General features: G+C 36.3%; 1 protein-coding gene across 1 annotated transcript in view; it reads right to left on the minus strand.

Annotated features, from left to right (window-relative positions):
- Positions 1 to 6,540: 6,540 nt before the first annotated feature.
- The window catches only part of LOC143632236 (U11/U12 small nuclear ribonucleoprotein 59 kDa protein-like), a 30,288-nt gene continuing 11,911 nt past the window's right edge, over positions 6,541 to 24,917 (minus strand). The window contains exons 2-8 of the mRNA XM_077100801.1: positions 8,065 to 8,302; positions 7,890 to 7,973; positions 7,732 to 7,797; positions 7,525 to 7,597; positions 7,005 to 7,393; positions 6,730 to 6,770; positions 6,541 to 6,592 (exon numbers count right to left, since the gene is read on the minus strand). Coding sequence (XP_076956916.1) covers positions 6,541 to 6,592; positions 6,730 to 6,770; positions 7,005 to 7,393; positions 7,525 to 7,597; positions 7,732 to 7,797; positions 7,890 to 7,973; positions 8,065 to 8,302 — 943 coding nt within the window. The remainder of the gene's footprint in view (positions 6,593 to 6,729; positions 6,771 to 7,004; positions 7,394 to 7,524; positions 7,598 to 7,731; positions 7,798 to 7,889; positions 7,974 to 8,064; positions 8,303 to 24,917) is intronic.

Genomic DNA, 24,917 nt, shown 5'->3' on the forward strand with positions numbered 1-24,917 from the left:
TGTGAATTAACATTGAAATGTAGTGCATCTTTTTAATAACGACAACTCACATACTCTCCAAATCTACTCCTAAATTATACATACATGTCGACCACGTGACTCAAAACTCTCAACCCCTTGGAAAAACAAAGTCTTATCGAACACCTTAGTACCACTAGACTAAAAGGCCTTGGGCAGTGAAATGCATAGTATGTTTTCATCAAAATGTTCGATATACCTCTTTTTGGTGCTTTTCTATTGTTTTGTTTGCATGCTATGTTGGTACTGACCAGCTAGGATAATGGTTGATCATCTAGATGCAATATGTAAACGTGAGGGTTATTTGGTAGCCTCTTAATGATGCTATGAATTGGTCAGATGTAGAATGTGATTGGTTATACCTCTTAATGGCTCATAGAGCCTCTTAAAAGTTTCAGATGTTGAAGCTACCTCTTATTGATTCACCACTAGATTACCAAACAACTACTTACACATAAAGCATAGGACAAGATATCAACTTGATTCGCATTGTGGAATGTGGAGTATAACAGGGAATATTTACAAATAAAACGTAAATCTAAGAAAATCATAACAAATCTTATAGTTAAAGGTAAACTAAACTTTACTGGATCCGACCCCACCCGACCCATTTTCTATATTTTTAACACAAAGTATTTAACGGTTTTTAGTCATTAATGACCTCTCTAACTATCAATTAATGATGTAGCTAGCTCATCACCCCAACCACCTCCACCCACACCTCTTCTTTCTACCTACAGATGGGCCACCATCATTCACCACCATGTCACCGCCACCAATGTCAAGCGCCTCGCAATACTACATCACAAACCTCAGTCTTGGCAATGCAATCGCCATCGCCTTTGGCTTCTTAATCCTCTTTGCATTAATCGTGTCTTCTTGCATGCATATGTTTCAATCACGGGCGTACTAACCGAGACCCAAGAATAATAATCGTTGGCGGAGGTAGCAATGACAACGTCAACGAGATTTGTGACGTTAGACTGGATCAGTCGGTGATTAATTCGTACCCTATGTTTCCATTCTCGAAAGGAATTGTCAAAGATATTGATCCGATGTGTGCGATCTGTTTATCCGAGTATAGAGAGACGGAGATGTTGCCAGATTGTAAGCACTGTTTTCATCAGAATTGTGTTGGAGCTTAATGCGAGTTGTCCAGTTGTCGGCGGAGGGTTTTCCGTTCTCTCAATACTCCTCCGATGGTCGCCACCTGAGTTGATTTGCTAATTGTTATCCAAGATTACTTGCTAATATTATTAGGTTCTGACGGTGATTTTATTTGTAAATCCAGATTGCTATGGAACTTCTATTTTAGTTAATTTCATTAGATTTATTCATGAATTGTTCTTTTCATGATGATTTTCTTCTTTTTTAGGCACATGGCGGATGTAAATGAGCCGGGTCCTTCTCAATCTCGAGCTTAATCTTAAATTCTTGCTCATCCAATAAATGAGTTTGTGACCAAGCTTCATCTATCAAACTTTACTAGCGTCACAAACGACCAAGTTTTATATATAATAATGATTATAAGTTCTCTATGAATCATAATATATATTGTTTAATTTTTATTATTCATTGAGCACCAAATAATAAAAAAGAGAACCTTAGTTGCAGCCATAAACGTAGGATAACTTGCTACATTCTTATGCTCATTCTTATGTTCTTGATTCACTTGCCTACAATTAATCATGCTAAACTGATATTCTTATATTCATATAGACTAGGTATATAAAACTTGAGCTCTTTATTAAATGAAGTTCAAATTACTCTCCACCTCAAACTCAACTAAACTTAAGTTCAACGTGAATTTTAAGCTAGCCAATCTCAAGTAGCCCATTAACCACTCGGCTCAAATAAAGTCTCTCTCGGCAAGTTTCTTGAGGAGATTCAAATACCATTATCTAAGTTCCATAACTTAAAATCGCCAATTTTTAAAGACTGATGATAGAGTCTAGAATCTAGAATCAAACAAACGATTCGACTACTGAAACATAATAACCCGATTCGAGATGGAAGGTCTCTGATTACCTAATTCGAGATGGGAAGTCTCCGATACAAGGTTAAAGAAAACCTAATATTTTGATAATGATAAACATTCACACCCTCCTCATTAGAACAAAAGATATAAATACAGAATAATAACTAGCCCTAAACTTTAGCTACCTTTTGTTAATAGAATAATAACCGGTCCTAAATTTCAGCTACTAATTAACCCACCATCTCCTCGTTTAATAACTGATTTGACCAATATGGGATCGTATCAGATTATCAATGCATCACGTCCATACAAACGGCTTGTCCTCAAGTCAAAAGTTGATAGTTGTTCCAAGCATTATCAATCAATCATACCCAGTGGAAATCCCACCGATATCAAAACTGTAAGTAGGGTCTGGGGAGGGTGGGATATAGGCACACCGTATCTCTCTCCAATAGAATAGTGGCTTCCAGAGAGACCCTCAACTCTAAAATCATATGTATGGAAGAATATAAAAGGCAATCAAAGTTCCACAGTAATATAATTAATAATAACATATATTGAAATAATAAGAATAAAATACAAAAAAAGAAACTACACAAAATATGAAAAGAAAATAACATGATGGCGTATTCCAAGAATAAGGTAAAGAGAATACCCTAAGGTATTACTTTCTCCATAAAAGTCATTAACATTAATTCTACGTCTCCCAAAATTCCTATTCTCAACCATGTCCTTAGAGAGATTTAGGTCTAGCAAATCATGCCTAATCCTGTCATACCAAGTCACTTTAGGTCGGCATCTACCCCTCCCCTCTTATAATAATGTTTTCTACGGATCTAACAGGATTTCTTGTTTGTCTTCTCTCTTCACATGTCCAAACCATCTTAATTTCTTATTTTGTCTGATATGTTAACTACCCCTAATCTCTCCCGAAACACACCATTTCTTATTCGATCTAACCTTGTGCCAAGCGATTAACCATTCAATTATAAGCTGACTCGCTTCATAGATCAATCCATAAGCTAGAGTATATTGTGAAGTCCCTGCAATTTCCTTGTCTTTTGCATCTACACCCCACCTTGATAACTGTTTGATTTTAGTGGTTTGCTTCTTATCATGTGTGTCCCTGTAATTGCAGTTGGTTGTTCAGAGTCGGTATCTTTTCCTCTTCCCCTAATTCCAACAGTTTACTTGTTAGTAATTGCCCATGCTTCGCATAATCAGATACGCATGGAAGGATTTTATGAGTGAATTGCGATGACTGAGTAACAACTGATAAGTTAGGTTTGAAGGCAGTTGTTGCTATTGGGTTTCTGTTGGGCTTTGTATGGCCAACTTTGGACTCGGATTCAAGGACCAAACTCATGGCATTAGGTTCATCAGATTTAATTTCCAAAATCTGATGACAATTTTTTTGTCATAATAGTTTACCATCCCGCCTCTTTTTTCAGCCATTAAACTGTCCTCCGCCCCCATGTTCTTCTCGTCCTTATCTGCCTTTTCACAATAGCTGCCATCTCTTATCATCTGGACTTGATTTCTGCAACATCACCCCTTAATCGTGAGAGTATGGTGTCAAGCTTAGAGACGATGGCTGCCAATTGAGCAGCGATTTGATCGGACGTAAGACTACTACCACCGCTACCCCTGGTTTGCATCATTCAATCAATCAATCATACCCAGTATTTCCCACAAATAGACTAAGTTATCATAAGTAGAGTCTGAGGAGGGTGGGATGTAGGCAAACCCTACCTCTATCCCTAAAGATAGAGAGGTTGCTTCCGGCGAGACTCCCAACTCGAAAATAGATAGATATACAGATAAACTACAACCCTATGATATTAGTCAGTTTAATTCAACATTTCATTATAGCTAACTAAAAACAAAACCACTATAGAATTTAGTAAATAATAATAAATAGAAAATAATAATTCTAATAGTAACAGTAATAAAGATTAATACTAACAACGGCAGCAATAATAATAATAATAATAATAACAATAATAATAATAATAATAACAATAAATGTTATAACAAGAAATAGCCTCTCATTCTAAAGGTCTTTAACATTAATTTTACGTCTCCAAGAACTCCTATCCTCAATCATATCCTCAGAGAGGTGCAACTCTAGCAAATCACGCCTAATCCTCTCATCTCAAGTCAATTTAGGTCCACCTCTACCCCTCCTCCCCTCTATAATAAGACTTTCCACTGATCTAACGGGAGCCGTCGTCTATCTCCTTTTTGCATGTCCAAACCATCTCAATCTGCCTTCCCTTATCTTATCTGATATACTAGCCACCCCTAGTCTTTCCCGAAAAACCTCGTTTCTTATTCGGTCTAACCTTGTATGCCCACACATCCAGCTTAACATCCTCATCTCTGCTACCTGGTTTGCACCATTGTTCCTTTAAATGTATTTCCCGGCAATGGAACCAAATGATGGAGTCTAGAATCTAGACTCAAACAAACGATTCAATTACTGAAACATAATAACCCGATTCGAGATGGGAGATCTCCAATTACCCAATTTGAGATGGGAAGTCTCCGATATAAGGTTAAAGAAAACCTAATATTTTGATAATAATAAACATTCACACCCTCCTCACTAGAACAAAAGATATAAATAATCACCAGTAGAACAATAACTTGCCTTAAACTTTAGCTACCCTTTATTAATAGAATAATAACCGGCCCTAAATTTCATATACTCATTAACTCACTATCCCCTCTTTTAATAACTTTTAATAACTGATTTGACCAAGATATGGGATCGCATCAACTGCCAAGGTGTTATCTCTAAAGGTACCATCTTTGTAACACAATGTACAAATGCTAATAAGATCATTACGAAAAATTTAACAGAAATAAATAAATGTTCACCGTTCAGCTAGCGGCCGGTACACTGCTGTTTTGGTTCAGAGCTGTTAGAAACTGTTGGCAGCCACACACCGTAACGGCTTATGAACAGAAGTGATCTGGTGGATTCAACAGTATTTTAACACACATCTATACACCTAAACTTCTGCTTGTAAATGCATGTAACTAAAGAGAGGCGAGAGATTAACAAAGTGGCGGTTGTCATTTGAGTTCTCCGGCATGCTTCGTCTGTTTTTCCAAGCTAGCACAAATCTGATATTAAAACCTAAAATAACAAAACGGGATTAAACCCATATCAAAACTGTACATATACAAAGCTGTGATATGATACGGTAAGAAAAAGATCTATGTTAATATCATGTAATCATAAACTTATATGTATCAACCCAGTGTAAACAATGATATATGTAGCACCAAAGTTTTATAATTGTAATGCTTGTGTTAACCCTGGGAGGTAATAACAAACCCCTTATGGATGCCATGTTAGAAAAAACAAGGGAAACAGCTGTCATTCGTCAGCTTTCCCTCTATTAAAACTATGCTCACATTATGAATATAAAGAGAAAATATTTTAAATTATATTAATTTTTGACGGAAAAATAATAGAAGCGAGAATTGGGATTGACATGTAATGTACAATGACCAAAAAATTTCTAGACGCATTTGAGTATCAGACTATCAGTTGAACATCAGCTTCGTTTTTAAATGACAATAGAACAGAAGAATCAGCTAGTGCCTAGGGGGATAGTAAAATCCGAACCTAACGTGAAAATAATCAAGATTTGGGTTTTCGTGTCCAGCCCATTTAACAAATAAGGTGTTTGAGTTGACATGTTTAACCCATAATGGGTTGTGTTTAGTCTCGGCCTTGTTTGATTCCATTGAATTAAACACGTTGACCCGTCAACTCGTGTTAGTGTCAGAATATAAATTCAACAAAAAATATTTAAAAGGTCAACCCTTTATGACCCATTTAACCCATTTACTACAACCTATTCAATCCATTTATAAACTGATTACAACCGTAACCATATGACTCATTTAAAAAATGGATTAACAACCCATGTTTGGGTTGGCAGGTTAAAGAGATGAATATAGGGGTTTCTGTCAAAAGTTATATACTCTTATAGACAAGTATCCTATCAAGTAAAACTACTTTGGATATCAGGTCCATTAACCAAACACAAACACATGCAATTTGAACAACTAGTTCGACTCTTCTAGTATTAGCATAAACCAAAAAACAAATACCACACCAAAACTGTTCAAAATCACAAAGATCCCAATTTATACTACAATCCTAGTCCCTAACCATTATTTCTAACTCATAACAATTTATCTCTTAATAATAAATCAGCCATTCCGTTTTATCTCTAAGCTTTATCTTCTTTATCTATAAGGACTTTATTCAGTTCACCCCTTGTACTTCTCGGTTGTCCATACTAAGCCCGTGTTCATATGTGATATCAAGATTATATCCTTCAAACTATACCTACATAAAATACATTAATGGCTCACATAGATGTTCATTGATAGGCACAAAGATATTGTGTTGACAGTTGCTAAAGCATAAAATAAAAAACGCATACCAACAATACAGCATCTGCTACCAAGTTTAAACAGTGTGACGCAAGTAATATGAAGATCATCAGGGTTTCACAAGATCATATGTCATCAGCTGGAGGGGGTGGCTGAACCCAATGACCAGGTATTCGACTGCAAAGCATGCCAAATCAAATCAATAATTTAAGCTACAAAGAGTTAATTAGTATCTATGTATGAAATTTTCTAACGCTCTAGGGAAGATGCTTCTGGCAGATTTAAACTGCATTATTAAAAAATAGCGTGCTTGCCTTCCTCCAGGTCTTATATATGCATCCCACGTTCGTCTGACCTGTAAGAAAAAATATCATCTAAATTAACCATTTTATTTATAATGGTTGACAGAATAAGTGTGGTGCAATAGTCATTTCATAAAACCGCTATCTGGCCAGAGACCATCAGTGTACTTTTTTTCCAAATAATTCCATAGTTGCACTCAGCTAGGTAACAGAAATCATAATGACGCTCAACCCAAGTTTGATTTTTAACTAACAGTGATAAGTACGATAAAAATTATAAAACTTACCTCGATTAATGTTCCCATATCAGTATTGCTTCCATGATAATAGTGATAAAATTCAAGTGGTAAACTTGCTGAATAATCATATCCTCTTGTCGAGCCCGCAACATTAGATCTTTGATTCCCGGATTCCATATCAATGACTGCCGTTGAGCTACCTTTTGCTTCAGTCTCGGTTATCTTTTCCTGATTTATTTTATCTCCACCTTCCATATTAGTTTGATCTTCTGGATTTATAGCATTTGCACCTCTTGCGTTTCGAGATTCCTCAGCAGTGACAATGGCATCTTTGGCAGCACCTGTGTCAGCAGCCGCCATTGCTTGCCGCTCCTCTTCCTCAACTGCAGCACGAATTCTCTCCATAAATTTGTTGTCCTCATCTGGGAGAAAATGGCCTGCATGATTATTAGAAATGTTAATGGCTTTCACATGTAAATAATCTTATTTGTAAATATATATTAGTGAGTTTGTGAATGATGCGTTGATCATATGAAAGCATTGTTATTTAATAAAATCTACTGCAAACCTTGTTTTGTTAATTTCTGGATCCTGATGGACCGTAGCTCTTGCAACTTCTCCACAATCAACAGAAGCTCAAGCTGAAATAGAGAAAATCATCATCTAAACAAACTAGAAAAAACATATGTTTTTTATATAACTAATAAAGCATCAGCAGCTAACAGCCTCGTGTAAACAATAATTAGACTACAACTGTACATTACAAGATTATCACCTCAGATTCTAATCTCCTTCTCTCCTCATTAGCCTTTTGCTTTGCAATTTCCTTCATTTTCTCGACCTGCGAACAAATTTGCCCTAATTAAATTTCAGATCATGAAATAAATAGCAAGATTAACAGAAAAACTAAGAATATGAAACAATCACTATTACCTTACGCTTGGCAGTTTCCTTTGCAATTTCCCTAGCCCTCCATTCATCAGCTTCTTGGTCAACTTGGTCAAATCGCTCTCGTTCCTATTGTGGAAACTCATAGTTTCACAAACCAGTACCACAACTAAAAGACAAAAGGAAATGAAAGAAAAGAAAATGCAAACCAAGGCATCACCTTTGCAAGCATTTCACCGACACGCTGTCGCTTTCGTTTCCGCCAAAGTTTGTTTCTTTTGTGTTTTTGGATTTTATTTGACAATCTAACTGCTGCAGATTTCTCCTCCCATGGTGTTTTATAATTCTCTAAAAACTTAGAAAACCTTCCAATAGCAGCTTCATTTGCTCTGTCATCTGTTCCTTCAAAACGCTGCTCGGTGCCTTTCATTGCAATAAGCATCTCCAACTCTCTCTCCCTGCAAGACACCCTAAATCTTAGAGATCTATCACACCAACTGTATGATAAGGTAATTTCCAATTTCAAGTTGATCCTATCTTATTCAAGCTATCACAAATTCACAAACATCTCAGTTTGATTAGTTTTTTAACATCATTGTTACCAATAATACATATTACATCCCTAAAGATACGTAAACATCAACTATGATTCAAAATGTTATGTGGCAAAACAAACGGGTCAGAAAACTCAACTATAGTAGGGGTGTTAATTTTTAACACAAGACTCACGTTTTTAAGCTTACTCTAAATTCCTTCGGGTCAGTTTCAGGTCAACCCGTGGGTTGGCTGTATAATATAAATTGACAACAAATGTGTTTTATGTCATAGCTTAAACTGATTGGGTATTCCATGCAAAGATTTAGAAGATAAAAGAGAAATATGAATTATGACAGTTTAAACGTAATTGTTTTATATACATTTGTATCTTTGGTTGCAAATTTGTAAATATTAGAGTATAAAAATGCTAGAAAAACCAAAACAAAATATCGGGTTAAGCGAGTCACGTACGCGTGTCGTGCTCGAGTCAATGTGCTTGACACGATTATCTGGTTATAGCTTAAGAACCGTTGGCTAGAGATGAAACTGATAATTTAAAATTGGGGGCAAATAACTGGTATCTTTGAACTTCAATGGAGTGCAATTTCACTTCTAGACCAAGAATTCATGCTTTCAAAGACCTCCAAATAACAGCTTAAGAACCTTTAGCTAGGCCTCTAAACGAACTGAAAGTTAGGTGAACTGTTCGTGAACCATTTGGCAGAAAGTTTATTTATGTTCGTTTATTTAATAAAAGAACGATTATGAACATAAAACTTGTGTTCATTTAATTAAACGAACAATCATGAACACATGTTTCGTTCGTTCATTTATGCTTGTTCCGTAGTCACATAATTCGCTAGAAAGTTCGTGTATTTCGTATTGGACCATTTTGTTCTCAATCGCCATGTTGAGTTGACTGGTGTCGCATTTCTAATCGATGTCGAACAGGAATCCAATTAGCTGGTTCGTCGTTTCCGGTTGAAATTGAAATCGATTGTACAGGATCGTTTTCTAGCGATCGGATTTTAATATAATCGATCCAATCAATTTGGTCGGCAAATAAGGCAACTCCTCGCTTCCAATCGTAAACGATTTTTAGGTATTCAATAGACGATCAATTTACAGCCGACCTTCCACCGGTTTCCAAATACAACCAATCAATTTACCGAAATAAATCAGTTTATAGTTTAGAGCAATTTATATTATAAAATATAAACTCATCTCGATCAATTTACAGAAATAAAATCAATTTATATTTTGGCCAATTTTATTTTATGTTATGGTAACTTGAACTTTGGAATTTAGTAAATTCTGTTTTGAAGTGGAAACATCGAACTGAAATGAACCTACCCCCTAAAAACCAAATACGCCTCCACTAGCGAATTGCATTCCCGTACAGGAGCGAACCGCAATCTATGCGACTATGGTATGTTCATTTGTGTTTGTTCATTTATGTTCGTTTATCTTTGTTCAATTATGTTCGTCAACTGTTCATTTAGATTTTAAACAAACGAACATAAACCACTAGTCACCGGTGGCGCCGGTGGAAACCACGGCGGCGGTGGAATCATTGGCCGCATCATCATTGTATTTGGATTCATTCATACAAACAATTAAGTATTCGATTATTAACCTGTTATGAGTCATGTAATTCAGCTATTTGGGTAAAACCCTAGCGGTTGTTGGGTAAATAGACATTTTATAAATGACAAAATGATAATGCACTTATTCACCTTGGGTTAAGTTAGAATTATAAAAACTTACTTTTTGCGAGAACTCTAGAAATACATTCTCAACCATATGTTTTTAATTAAATATTAAATTTTGTGGTCTATAATTAAAGTTAATAAAAAATGTTAAAATTTTCTTACACTTTCTCTCTCCTGAAAACATATATATAAATTACTAAAAAAATGTAAAAAAAATAGCAAAACATTTTTTTTATGTTTTCGATGTTTTGTATTAAATGTAACAACATATATTACATGTTACAAAAAAAAACGATGTTACATAGAGTTTTCACGTGTTTTCTCAACTCAAGAGGGTTTTCAAACTATACTTCTCCTATGCACCTTTGTGTAGAATATTTTTATCTTTTAATAAATGTATTCGTGAGTTACTCGACACTGGTTTGTTACTGGTTTCTCGAGTTTAGTAAACGAAAGAAAAGAAAATTTTTAAGGAGATAAAAGGAAATGAGACGTGCGATGGCAAAGCTACCTTATGGAGTCTTTGGAATAATCGTAACGAGAAGGTGTTTAATAACAAAGCTTCTTCGTTTCACAAAGTCATGAGGATATTAAAGATATTAAAGAGCTAGCTTTTCTTTGGCTTTCAATTCGCTCCGAGACGTCTTTTGGGGAATGGAGGCTTTTGTTCGGTTTTAACTTGGAGGTTGTGTGGTGTTGTTGATGTTTTATTTTGTATGTTTTGCTTGGTTTGTTTGCTGTTGTTTCCCAGCCTCTTGCCGCCCCTTTTTTAAAAAGTTATAATAACGTAAACTTTATCGTTCGGAAAAAAGAAAAGGAAAATAAATGAGGGAAAAGAAAAGATAAACATTAGATCATTCATAATGAAACTTCATTCTTCTATCAATATATTTTAACTAAAATACATATTATTTCATAAATTTTACGTTTTAAAGACACCATATATCTGATTCCCTATATATACTCATAAAGTCATACTCAATTATAAATACAAATTTTCACTCACAACAACATTAAATAAAGGATACACTATGAATAATGATCATCTATATATGGTGGTTTAGCTGACTTTTCCATATAATTTGAGGTATGAGGATTTGGTCTTCAATGTGGGAGTTAAAATGAACAAAATCACATAATTTTTTTTTGTAACATGGTATGGGGAAAAAGACGAAGAACCCATTATAAATTTTGTTCGTGTTTTAGAGTTTGAAAGAAATTAAAAGGGAATTGAAGAATTTTGAAGGAAGTTAGAGCATTCTCAGCCTGTTCCCTACCATATATTCATATATATCATATAATTACACTAAAAATCACTGTATTTTCTCTCTACTGTTCAATTAAATAATACTTTTTATACCTTTATCATTATCTTTTCTCTCTCGTTCACTCACAATCACTTTCAGAAAATATCAAAAAATTATACGGTGTGAACAGTGAAATCCCAAATTTAACTTTCCCATATAACATTTTCTCTCTCATCTACTCACAACCACTCATAACCATACCATTTAATTTACAAAACTCCCTCACAAAAATATAGAGAATAGGCTGAGAATGTCGTTAGGAGGGGCAATTAATTTATCTTCAAACCCTTCCATTTTGGAAGAAAGTTATGGAAGAAAATTATTAAAAGTTTTTGTTATTATTATTTTCATTTTCTTTCTTTATAGCAATCATAACCCGTCTTCCATCCATATATCTATCATTACACTAAAAATAACTATATTTTTCTCACATTTTTAATTAAATAATATTTCTTATACCTTTATCATTACAGTTTTCTCTCTACTCTACTCTACTCTACTCACAACCAATTCAACAAATATTAAAAAATAAATGAGGGCAAACAAAGTTTCCCAAAATTTACAAAAAAATCACTAACTTTTTTCTCTCCACCACTCACAACAACTCAAAACACTATCCTATAATTTGCAAAACCCTTTCACAAAAATTTAAGGGATGAGTTAGGAATGCTTGGGAAAACAATTGTTTTACAATTTTTTAAAATTTCTATTTCTCTCCTTAAAAAGACTCGGGAACAATTCGTTAAAGCTCAAATTATCCCACGCACATTTAGTCTATCTATTTATCTATAATTGCCTACCAAAGAAATCTTATGTGTCACTCCCAGCTTGTTCCCCACCCCTCTCAAGCCATCAGATTGCTTGATTTGTGATTTGAGGTTTCTCATGCATTTGACTCGAATTCGCGGGTGTGGGTCTCACCAAACCCGGATAGTCTTTAAATGGGTTATAACATCTCATTTGTTTGTGAAGCCCTTTCATAATCAAGCAACAATTTTCACAAGACATGGTCTCACCAAACCCGTATAGCCCTTAAATGGGGGTTATAACATCTCAATTATTTGTGAAACACTTTCTTCATCAAACCCTAATTTAATTTTCTCTTCTTTACATATTCTCCGTCGCCGGTCTATCATCTCTATCACCGGTTAACTTCCAATTACCACCCACCATCGTCAGCCTCTCCTCTCATACATCAACCACCATCCATCAACCGCCTCTTTTTCACAAGACAAATATTTTGTGTTCGTGTTTGTTCGTTTAAAAAAATTAGCATGTTCGTGTTTGTTTCGTTAAAAAAATCTACACATCTCAATTGAAAGATCCCAAATGTTAAAAAATATAATTAACATAATAAACTAATATATACGTATTAAATTAAAACAAAACTATGTTAACAATTAGTAATCAAATAAACGTTTACTGAACCTGATTGTTAGCCTCCTACAGGACTTAGAATTGGACTTAAAAGGTCGTCACTGCCTATTATTACATATAGTGGAGTGCTAAGCAATTTGAGACCCATAAAGCCCATGATTAACCCTGCTTAATAGGCCGAGGGTCCATAAAAGCCCATCAGTAGAATGGATCTTGAAATCTTTAAGAGAAGTCTACTCCTTGTTAAGAAAACTAGTGAGATTATCCTGCGCTTTGTGACGCGCATTTGATTTGCATAAGTTTGGTTCAAAACATAGATAAAAAGCACGCCGAGTGTATAGTAAAAAAATCGCATAAAGTTTACGTACGTTTTTGTATCGTAGTATTTCGGAATCTCATTAGTTAAATATTATAATTAGCAAAAATATTAAGTTTAATAAGTATATATAATATTGAATTCACCGTTCTAAAAGTTGTTTTGTTAAATGATACAAATATACTAAATGTTAAATTCTGTTATCTTAACGTCTTCGTTATTAACATCTTCGCTATGGTTTGTACCGTAAAAAAATTTTATCCAAAACTTTAAGAACTTACATGCAAACATGATCGAAAGAGAGAAAAATGTATCATACAAAAAACTATATGGACTAAATATGCCAACGTGAAACTTCTACTATAAAATGTAAACATAATCAAAAGGAACAAAAAGTATACCATCCAAAACTATAAGGAGTATATATGCCAACATTAAACTTTTACTATAGCAAATATGTTTGCTATTATATATAGTATAATGTCGTTAAGGAAAGTTGTGACAAGACTTTTGTTTATTAATACAATGGCAGTGATTATGGTCGGTTTGTTCTCGGTTTATTAAGTTTGAATTTTTCTTTTCGATGTCAAAACCAAGTGAATCGAATTCAGGTATTAAATGGAACCGAAGTACAGATTTGAATATGGTTTGTGTAACACCGCGAAAATTTTCAACTTAAGTTTTTGTCAAAGATGTCAATATTCAAAGTTCAGGGACTTGAAATGAAATTTCTGAAACTTTTACTCTTCGCGCGACGCGAAGAATATGGTTAAATACTTCGCACAACACGAACTTGCCTGGAACACAATTCAACGCAGAGCGGGTTCGCGCTACGCGAAGTTGTTCTTCACGTGACACGAAACCTCGTTAAGTAATCAGGGACACGTGTCCAACCACGTGTCAACACGTGGCATCACGAGACGCGCCACGTGTAAAATGGCGGTTGATGGCTGTTCGCGCGACGTGAAGATGCTTCGCGTCTCTTCGCGCGACGCGAAGGAGGCCAGATTTCACCTATAAATAGGTGGTGTCGGGTTTGAAGCATTTCACACCAAAATTCACCTTCACTTTCACACACTTAGTATCGGAAGCGTGCCCGATCGCCGTAAAGTTCCATGGTTTTGTTTTCTCGTGATACATGCAAGTAAAGGAGCTCTGACGCCTTGTAGATCAATTAAGCGAGTTAGAAACAAGATACTGCCAATCAAGCAATCGCTCTTACCATAGTGTTAAGCATCTCAAGTACTCACTAAGGTAGGATCTAAGTTTAAGTTATTTCAATTATATTATAAATAGCTTAGACTCAGTCAAGGCTATGGTCCTTAACCTTGAAAAGATTTTAAAAAGCATTCAGAAAGGTTTCCAAATAAACGATACTTCGATAAGATGTAATATTCTACAAAAAACTATATTTTGACGGGCATGTAGTAACTGGAAGGGGATATCATTAGTAAACTATTCTTGCCTAAGGTAAGTAATTCGTACAAATCCCAATCAACCGCGGGACCCGTTTACTTAACTGGAGAAGTTTGCCACGACTCTATTAGGCCAAAGCATGCTATACCAAACGTCACACAAATACAAATATTATTTCAAACATTCACAAACTAATCAAGGTTAAAACCAGACTTAAGGTCTGCAGTCTAATCAAGAAACACCAACAAGGTGATCGTTCAAACCTATTTGTTTATAGGTTAACAATCATTCACAATCAAGAAGGTTTATCAATCACACCGACGGTACAGATGAATACGTTAAATCTTTGCAATCAGTCAAAACAGATTTATACTCTATAAGATGAACAGGTTGTTTGTCTTAAAGAGACGGTAAAACGTTTACATGAGATAACGTGATCTCTAAAACGTTATAATACAAATTAGAGAATAAAAACAACTCAGACCGAATACACATGTATCTGGATCCAAACATAACAGTTCAGCCTATACAGTCAAAGGCTACGTGGCAACGGGCTAACGGTCATACGTGGCTCGGAGACTTGTGTGTGTAGGGCAGTGTTACAAATACCGGGTATAACAATATATATGTTGAGCTTGTCAAGAAAACTACATTTGTATTATGATTGTTATTTAAATATTTTTAGAGTCATAAGATTCACCAGCACATAGCTGACGTATTTTATTCCCCATTGCAGGTTACTAAAATTAGCCAGGATTAGAGTCGTCAAGAAGATAGAAGTTCGCAACGCATGATGGCTCAAGTTTGTTATAAAATCCTTGTAATATTAAAAACAATAGTTTGTAAACATATACTTGGGTATTTGATTCCCAAGCAAATTTTCAATGAAAATTAATATTATAATAACTTTAAGTCTTCTGCTAAAATTTACCTAAAACTCTGATAAATTTACAAAATAGGTATCAACTATTGGTCACACTTCTAGGCTCAGTTTTGGGGTGTGACAGTTTGGTTTTTTGTTCATGGACGAATATAATATAATATAATATAAAGTCCAGGATCGATAATCAAACACCAAGTAAGCGAATAACTCTCGTTTATATTAATTAGAAAATATAACTCAAAAAATTGATTACAACTATCAAATCCTAACTCGGTTTGACTCTTGATGAACCATAACTTGGTTGCATCTACTTCATAATCTTTAATGTCTAACCTAACTCAGTTTATATAGACTATCCTAACTTGCTAGTTAAGACATTACCAAATATAAAAAAAACCCTAATTATTCTTCGGTTGGGCCTTATACTTGGGCCAAACAACAATTGAGCCAACATAATACTGAATCGAGTTGGCTAAATGACAACACTTAAATAACCATTATTTCATACGTGGCTTATCGATTCAAACCAATCACATTTTTTGAAACCGAAAACTCAATTCGGTTTTAAAAAAACCAAACCGAATAGCTAATTTGATTCGGTAATAAATGACGATTTAATCGATTTGAAACCACATAGTGAAGCCTACCCCTCTTAAAGTAAATTCATTTTACAAATTGTTTTAACAAAAAGTTAGGGATGAAAAAGACAAAAGAAATAAAAAACATGTTTTGTCATCAAATTCGGTTTCTCTCTTTATGGCGTGTATAATCAAAAACATGTTTTTTTTTCCTTCCATATTTTAGTGTCATATCATGTCGATAATTAATTGGTTTCAATCACTTGAATAAAGACTATACCAAGAGACACCCAAATGTTTCGAGTGCGAGGAATAGCAGTACAAGTTAACTCCATAAATTTAATATTTATAATATTGAAAACTATGTCAAAGGTACATATAATAATTATTAAATTTACTAAAATTGCACTCTAAACATTTATTAAAAATCTTTAATAAACAAGCATAAATAAACAAATATTAGTGAACTTAAGCATATTGTTGCCTGATGACAAAGCACAAATGAAACAATTGAACTCCATTGAAAGTGATTTACATGACTAAAATTGTGATGTTAAGTGAAGAATAATGATTAACTAGGCTCTCCCGTGTTATACACGGTTGAAAATATAAAAACAACAGCATAAGAACTTATAAAATAAGATACTTATTTTTTTAAACACGGGTCATAGTTCCTAATCCATAATATTTCAGCTAGTATTTAAACTAATAATATACCAACACACATTTAATCTACTAATACAAAAGGAACATATGGTACAAATTACATGTAGACTGATAACCCACAACTTTAGCCTCCTTTGTGAATGAGCAACTTTGTATTGTGAATCGATCTCTTAGACCTGCTTGGCTGCTACAAATTCGAATTACTTATAACAAAGGTCAAACTGAAAAAAAGAAGATATATAGTTAGCAAATTACCATGTAGAAAAAAAATTAACTTTCGAACTAAAAAGTCTAACTTTTGACTTTAAAATGTCATATTTTGAGTTCAAAACGTAAACATAATACATGCATTTTTTAAAATCGAAAATGTGTACAACATCTTTTCTTTTGCTTCACACAAACATTACCTTAATAAAGCGGTAACTGAGAAAAAAACCGAGGGCATGAGAAAAAAAAAGCGCATTTAAATAAAAATATTTAAAATATATTATGTATATGAATAATATTATTATTATTCAGATAAACTAAATAAAAAAGCTATTATATACCGTTTAGTATCATTTTATTAGTACCAAAAGTTCTAAAATAGTTAAGATTTATAATTTCAAAACTTGAACAAAATATTGAATGTAATTCCTTTGACTACTCCTAGATCTAAGTTTCAATAGCACTCCTTGCATTTCTTTTTCTCATATTTTATCTTCTCATGTTCCTACCTAGACAATGCCGAAGCGCTCACCTTGGAAAAAGATGCATATTTATTAGGCATCACCTGAAAAATGGGTCTAAGCGCAAGAAGCGAGGGCTTTTAATAACTATAGATGAGCCGCCCGAAGTCGCTTAAGGTATCTTTTATTTTTCTGGACTGAATAAATATCAAAACATGGATTATGAGTTATGACCATATTCTTATTTTTCTTTATATATTTATAGGTTATACTTGTTGGCATGGAACTATGGAATGATGATTTGGAAGGCATGAAACTATGGGATGGTGATATGGAAGATTGCTTTTAATTCTTAAAAGGTTTGTTTAAGAAGATTGTATATTTTGAATGAATGGGTTAGTGTTTATTTTGAATAATGGATCGTATGTTATTTGCTTGTTTGTTTGTATTTTGAACGATGGATTGTTTAGCTTATTGGATTGGAAAACTTGAATTTTTTGAGATGTTGTATGCTTTTAAATTAGTTTTTTTTCCTCAGATTTTTCGAATATCCGATTCACTATCCGATCGGATATCCGAACTTCGGATATCCGGATTTGAATACCCCATTTAAGAATTGTTTTGGATCCAAGATCCAATCCATATGAATTAACAGAAAAGGCAAATCTCTTATGATACACCAGATCCGACTCGGTTATTAATAGAGTGAATAAATCTGCCTTTTCTTGAAACTATTGCATGGGAACAGGTTCATCTTTGAAGTATTTTTGCCTTCCAATATTTTTCTATTGGAGTGTCCCTCATTCCTTTTATCGAGCATAATGACGCGAATCGGGCTTTAACGAGTTCTAATATGCAACGCAAGCAGTCCCTCTTTCTCAGTCCGAGAAGTGTATTGTTGGAACTGGATTGGAAGGCCACTTTCTTGTATTTAGCTATTGCATTCTCCAAATTTGGAGAACACTGTTGCCCCACTCTAGCTAAACTATGTTGTCTTAACCGGGTCCACGCTAGCTTTCAGAGTTTGGCTTGGGCATTCCTTGGGAAAACCATACCGTCGGCTGCCACTTGACAGACGTCATGCCACCACAAGAGCATAACTCTCTGGCGTAACACACGATGGGACGAAAACTCGGGTGGGCTCGAGGTTTAAACTGACAACTTTTGTACAAGTTCTAGCTCAAATCCTTCACTGCCTAAATACAAGAAAGTCGACGTTCTAAAAAAATAGCTGGTCACATATGGTGCTGCCACGTGTCAGTAAAATAATAAGGTTGGATCTAGCTATCTCAGATGGCTAATCCAGTCACCAATTACCATACACTTCCACTTCGTTGCTTACGTGGACTGCCACTAGAAGAGAGGAACCTAATCCAACCATCTGATGGCCGGACACCTAAACCCCATTTACTCTATTGTCAGACCTAAAAACCTTTCTTTTTATATTAAAGCTACTAATTTGAAAAAAAATAAAATCCAACTATAAATACATAATAATTCATGTTCATCCCTAATTAAATAGTCAAATACTATACAAGAGTCTAATCGTAAGTATAAAAATTATGCCTTTTTATCATACTAGGATAAAATAAACACAAACCTAAGCAAATAATTTGCTTAAAAACTGATTTCGCCAAAACACTCAAACGTTCGTCGAATAAGCATAAGCTCCCATAAGAATACTAACTCGTTAAACTTCATACAATAATGGTCAGAGTATAATCATACATATAAAGTTATAAACCTTGGTGCTGAATCATATTTAAAAGCATACTATTATAAGTACATATTCTTATTAAAACTAACTTTGCCCAAATTTTAAAAGACTAAAAGCTCACCATAGTGCATAAGTTTATCGAACAACATTAAATCATTGAACTTCCTACATGAATCTTAAGAAACAACCCAAGTATTTATTCTTGTTACAAGGCTAGCGAACTTTTTGTATGTGTGATTCTCTAGCAAAATGTTTTGGTTCCTCATCGAATCAATCATCATTTATCGAAGTTAATACCAACACCCGGAATTGAAGTTCACCAAATAGGGATTGGAAAACTTGTCGGTTCTTATATCTTTTTGTTATCTTGAAGCACCAAAGAAAATTGTAGCATTTTGTGATAAGAGGGTGTAATTAGGTCATATTATATTTTTCTTTTACTTTTATAATCATCACTTTTATTGGTTTATTTGAGTTATTTGGGAATTCTCGATGTTATTGGAAAGGTTAAAAATCTATATAAAATTGTAGCTTAACACTTTAATACGATTCTAATTCATAGTTTGAGTGAGGCTCAGGAAACAATTTAATAATCAATGTAGATCAGAAGGTGTCATATTCAAACCAAGTTGACATGTTTCCTTCAGGAACTCGGAGAGAAGATACGTGTTTCTTTTATAGCCATGTCACACCAAGTTGATATGGTCGTATGAGGTGATATAGTATTCATATACATAGAAACACGAAAAATGTGCATTACAAGGTCATATCCAAACCGAGTTTGTGCGTTTTCTTCAAGACATCGAAAAGGAGATCGATACACTCAATGTTTATTTTTTGGAAATGTTAAATAGTTATAGAAATGATGTGATCTTATATATTGAAATATATCAAGAATTAAAATCATTTATAATCCACGTACGTTGTGTTTCTGTAATTGTGAGAGTGGAGATGTTTGTGGAGGACACCATCTGAGACCATGTACGTTGAACTAGACATCTAGAAAGACTTGGTCGACCATTTTACTTCTCGAATACAAGTGGCTGTCATAGACTCATATTCACCCCACTTGTGACAAATATTTAATATATATATACAATTATGAACTTTTAAGTTGTATATACTGCTGTACAAGTTGTTCAGTGCAATGTTGGTTGTACAATAAGCTCTTGAAGTAGTACGTCTTTCTCTATCTGCATTCTACCTACCTCACCCTAGTTTCCTCTTTCTCCTTCTCTACCAATGTCACACCCGGCCCTGAGCGGCGGAAACAGCCGGGCGCGCGCGAGTGGGGATTGATAATTAAGCACGGGCCATTGCAAAACATTCAAAGATTTTCATTGCGCATGAAATGTTTAATACAAATGACATTGTTTAAGATTACATAAAAACATCCAAGTATAAAAACTGTTGAAGATTTCCACGCCATATCCCCTTGCGCGGCGGGTACAACCACGCGCATCGAAGGGATAGAACTAAAATCTTCCAAAAAGCTTGTTTTAGATGTTCAGCGTGTGGTGCTCTAAGTGTGACTCCATGCGCTACCTAGTTATCTCCTGAAAGACACGTAAAAACATTTGAATCAGTATAAACTGAGTGAGTTCACAAGTTTTAGTAACTTGATAAAATCATTCTGAAACATTTCTGGCAACATCATTAACATCTGCTTGGTAAAATCGTATTAACACAATTCTGACAATATTCTGATAAAAATCGTTCCGCGGGTTACGCGTGAACAAATTCTGGATATGGTGCTCGTCTATGTAAGTGGCGCAGCCACTACGAGCTAAAATAACGTAAAACCGTCCCGCGAGTTACGCGCAGACGTTTCTGGAAATCTATGCTCGTCTATGCAAAGAGGCATTGCCCCTACGAGCTAAGGATACTGTCCCGCGGGTTACGCGCGAACAATTCTGAGAAACTGTGCTCGTCCATGCAAAGAGGCATTGCCCCTACGAGCTAAGGATACCGTCCCGCGGGTTACGCGCAGACGTTGTGCCGGAAAACAAGGCGCTCGTCCATGCAAAGAGGCGCGACCCCTACGAGCGGGCTCAACCCCATAGTACTGCCCCATGCCAGGCACTCGTCCATGCAAAGAGGTGCGACCCCTACGAGTGGGCGGATCAAACCAGCAGTCCCTACCCTTAGAGTTCCAATGGTAAAGTGATTACTTACTCGAGTTCTAGCGCACATACAATGAAAACCTTAGATAACCGTTTGCATTGCCCATCATGCAACATAACTTAAAACACATAATCGCTTGCATAGCTTGTAAGTATACCATGATAAAACATTATTTAAGTACGTGTCCCTCGCCCCGAAAGCAATTTAAAAACAGTGAAAACAGTGAAAATAGGGGCTGTGAGACTCACCTGAGGTTCTTGTTAAGGGATTAATCGAGATTCGGGTTTTCTTGGTGTTGGCCTCGGAATCGAAGGTCTAGTAACAAGATTGGAGCTGGAAACAACGGATGCTTGGGAAAGGATTAGTGCAAGTTTGTAGTTCTTTGAAGTGTGTTTTGGGTGATAATTTAGGCTACAAATTTATAGGCAAGCTCAAGGGAACACAATCCCTTGCTTTAGGGGATTAAAATCTTTTCATATCTAAATGTAATGATGATAAAGTATGGAAGTTATTATTATTTACTTAAGAGTGGAGTGGTGGATAAAAGATTTTGATTTGATTTGGACAGAACATGCAGATCTGGGGTTGGTGAGAATAGGGTGGCTGACAGTTGACTTTTCATGTTACAGTGTGCTTTTTCAGGTACTTTTGTCAGTGTTCAGTAAAAAGTGGAAAAAATCTCTGAAACACGCTACTGTTTCCTTTCGGGCGGGAGTAATCTCCTTAACTGGAGAATAGACCAAGTGTTCTGCGCGTATAACTTGGTGCGCATAGCTTTCTGCGTATAGGACATGTCTTTGCTGCGGGTAGGTGCGTAACCTTCTCGCAGTTAGGGACGTTTGAGTTTCATTTGTAGATTCTCCAGGTGGTCTTGGTATTTCAACATAGTGATCAGTCATGTTGAAGTCAATTCCATCTTGGAGCTTCAGACAAACTAGCTCTCAACGTTCCCGCCATGCGGGTAGGTTAGTTCCCTTCCGCACGCGCATAAACGATGTAGGATGCACCCGCCTTAGCATCATGCGGGATGGTCAACCCATAGACAACATAATGTTTAAGTTACATGAAAACATAAAGCCAAATCATTCACGCATGGCGCATATAACATATGCTCACGCTGGTTCTTAACATGGTGCGCTCGCGCAGGTTGCACATAACAACTGCACGCGCTGACTAACATGGCGCGCTCGCGCAGGGCGCACATAACATATGCACGCGCTTAATATTTACAATCACCTAATTATTAGGTTGATTACTTAGCTTATGGGTTTGGGAAATTACCGGTTGTCACATTCTCCCCTCGTTAAACGAATTTCGTCCCGAAATTTAGGGGACGTTGCTGGCAGAAGCCATGTTCTGAAAGAGGTGTGGGTATTTCATGCGCATCTGATCTTCTCTTTCCCAAGTGAATTCAGGCCCACGCCTCGAGTTCCATTGAACCTTTACTAACTTGATTTTGCTCCTGCGTAACTTTTGTTCTTTCCAATCGGTTACTGCTATAGGTTCTTCTACGAAGTGCAGCTGTTTGTCGATGTGAATCTCTTCCATCGGCAAAATTAACGTTTCGTCAGATAAGCACTTTTTGAGGTTGGACACATGAAACGTATCATGAACTCCACTGAGTTCGGCGGATAAACGAAGTTTATAAGCAACCGGACCGATCCTTTCCAGGATCTCAAATGGTCCAATGTAGCGCGGATTCAACTTTCCTCGCTTGCCGAAACGGGGGACTCCTTTCCATGGAGAGACTTTCAATAGTACTTTATCCCCTACTTGAAACTCCAATGGTTTCCTTCGCACATCTGCGTAACTCTTCTGTCTGTCGCGCGCTGTCTTAAGGCGATCCCTTATCTGAAAAATCTTGTCTGTTGTTTCTTGGATCAATTCAGGACCAGTCATTTGCTTGTCACCCACTTCAGCCCAGCACAGTGGGGATCTACACTTGCGCCCATACAAAGCTTCGAACGGCGCAGCCTTGATACTTGTGTGATAGCTATTGTTGTAAGAAAATTCAACCAATGGGAGATGAGTATCCCAGCTACCTTCGAAATCGATTGCGCACGCGCGCAGCATATCTTCCAATGTCTGGATTGTTCGCTCGCTTTGCCCATCCGTTTGAGGATGATAAGCTGTACTCATATCAAGGCGAGTACCTAGAGCTCCTTGTAACGATCTCCAAAACCTTGATGTAAACCGACTATCTCGATCAGAAATGATGGACACTGGGACTCCATGTTTTGAAACTACTTCTCGAATATACAATCGGGCTAACTTTTCCATCTTATCGGTTTCCTTGATCGGCAGGAAGTGCGCTGACTTAGTTAGCCGATCCACAATAACCCATATTGTGTCATAACCCCCAGGTGTCCTTGGCAGTTTGGTGATGAAGTCCATAGAGATTTGTTCCCACTTCCACATGGGAATTTCTGGCTGTTGAAGCAACCCTGATGGTTTCTGATATTCAGCCTTTACCTTCGAACACGTCAGGCACTTACTGACATACGTCGCGATGGCGCCTTTAAGATTGGGCCACCAATACAGTGTTTTAACATCTTGGTACATCTTGTCTGCGCCAGGATGTATGGAATACCGCGTCTTGTGAGCTTCGTTCAATACTTGCTCGCGCAATCCTCCCTTGAGAGGGACCCATATGCGGTTAGCGAAATATAGATTGCCGTTCTCTTTCAGTTCCAAACTCATAATCATTCCCCCAAGGGCTTCGTTTTTAACAAACTCTGGTTTCAAGGCTTCTTGCTGAGCGTCTCGGATGCGGGTAGAGAGATCTGCGTGAATGGTCAACCTTAGAGCCTTGACTCGTAGCGTTTTTATTCGCTCCTTCCTACTTAGCGCGTCTGCCACCACATTCGCCTTTCCAGGGTGGTATTTTATTTCACAATCATAATCGTTCAACAATTCAACCCATCTTCGTTGCCTCATGTTTAAATCCTTTTGATCAAATATATGTTGAAGGCTCTTGTGATCCGTAAAGATTATACACTTTGTACCATAGAGGTAATGGCGCCAAATTTTTAGCGCGAAGACAACCGCTCCAAGTTCCAGATCATGCGTTGTGTAGTTCTTTTCATTGGTCTTAAGTTGGCGCGAGGCATACGCTATAACTTTGTCTCGCTGCATAAGGACACATCCGAGTCCCTGGTGTGAAGCGTCGCAGTAAACGACGATGTCATCCGTCCCCTCTGGTAAAGATAAAATTGGCGCACTACATAACTTCTGCTTCAACATTTGAAACGCTGCTTCCTGGTTTTCGCCCCAAACAAACATCCTGTCTTTCTGAGTTAGCGCGGTCAGAGGTAGAGCTATCTTGGAGAAGTTCTCAATGAAGCGTCGATAGTAGCCAGCTAGTCCTAGGAATTGCCTCACCTCAGTTGGGGTTTTTGGCGCTTCCCAGTTTTCGATGGCCTTGACTTTGGAAGGATCAACGTGAATTCCTTTCTCGTTTACAACGTGACCGAGGAAGTGAACTTCTCTAAGCCAAAATTCGCACTTGGAAAACTTCGCATACAACTTTTCTTTCCTTAGCAATTCCAAAATCAATCTCAGGTGTTGCTCATGCTCGGCCTTGGTCCGAGAGTAAATCAGAATATCATCTATAAACACAATCACAAACTTGTCCAAGTATGGTTTGCACACACGGTTCATCAGATCCATGAATATAGCCGGCGCATTAGTTAGCCCGAAAGGCATCACTAAGAACTCATAATGGCCATATCTAGTTCGGAAGGCTGTCTTTGGCGCGTCTTCCTCATGGACC

Source organism: Bidens hawaiensis, unplaced genomic scaffold, assembly GCF_021521415.1.
Source record: "Bidens hawaiensis isolate Kalapana, Puna unplaced genomic scaffold, B.hawaiensis_p1.1 tig00006386_1, whole genome shotgun sequence".
Lineage (NCBI taxonomy): Eukaryota > Viridiplantae > Streptophyta > Magnoliopsida > Asterales > Asteraceae > Bidens > Bidens hawaiensis.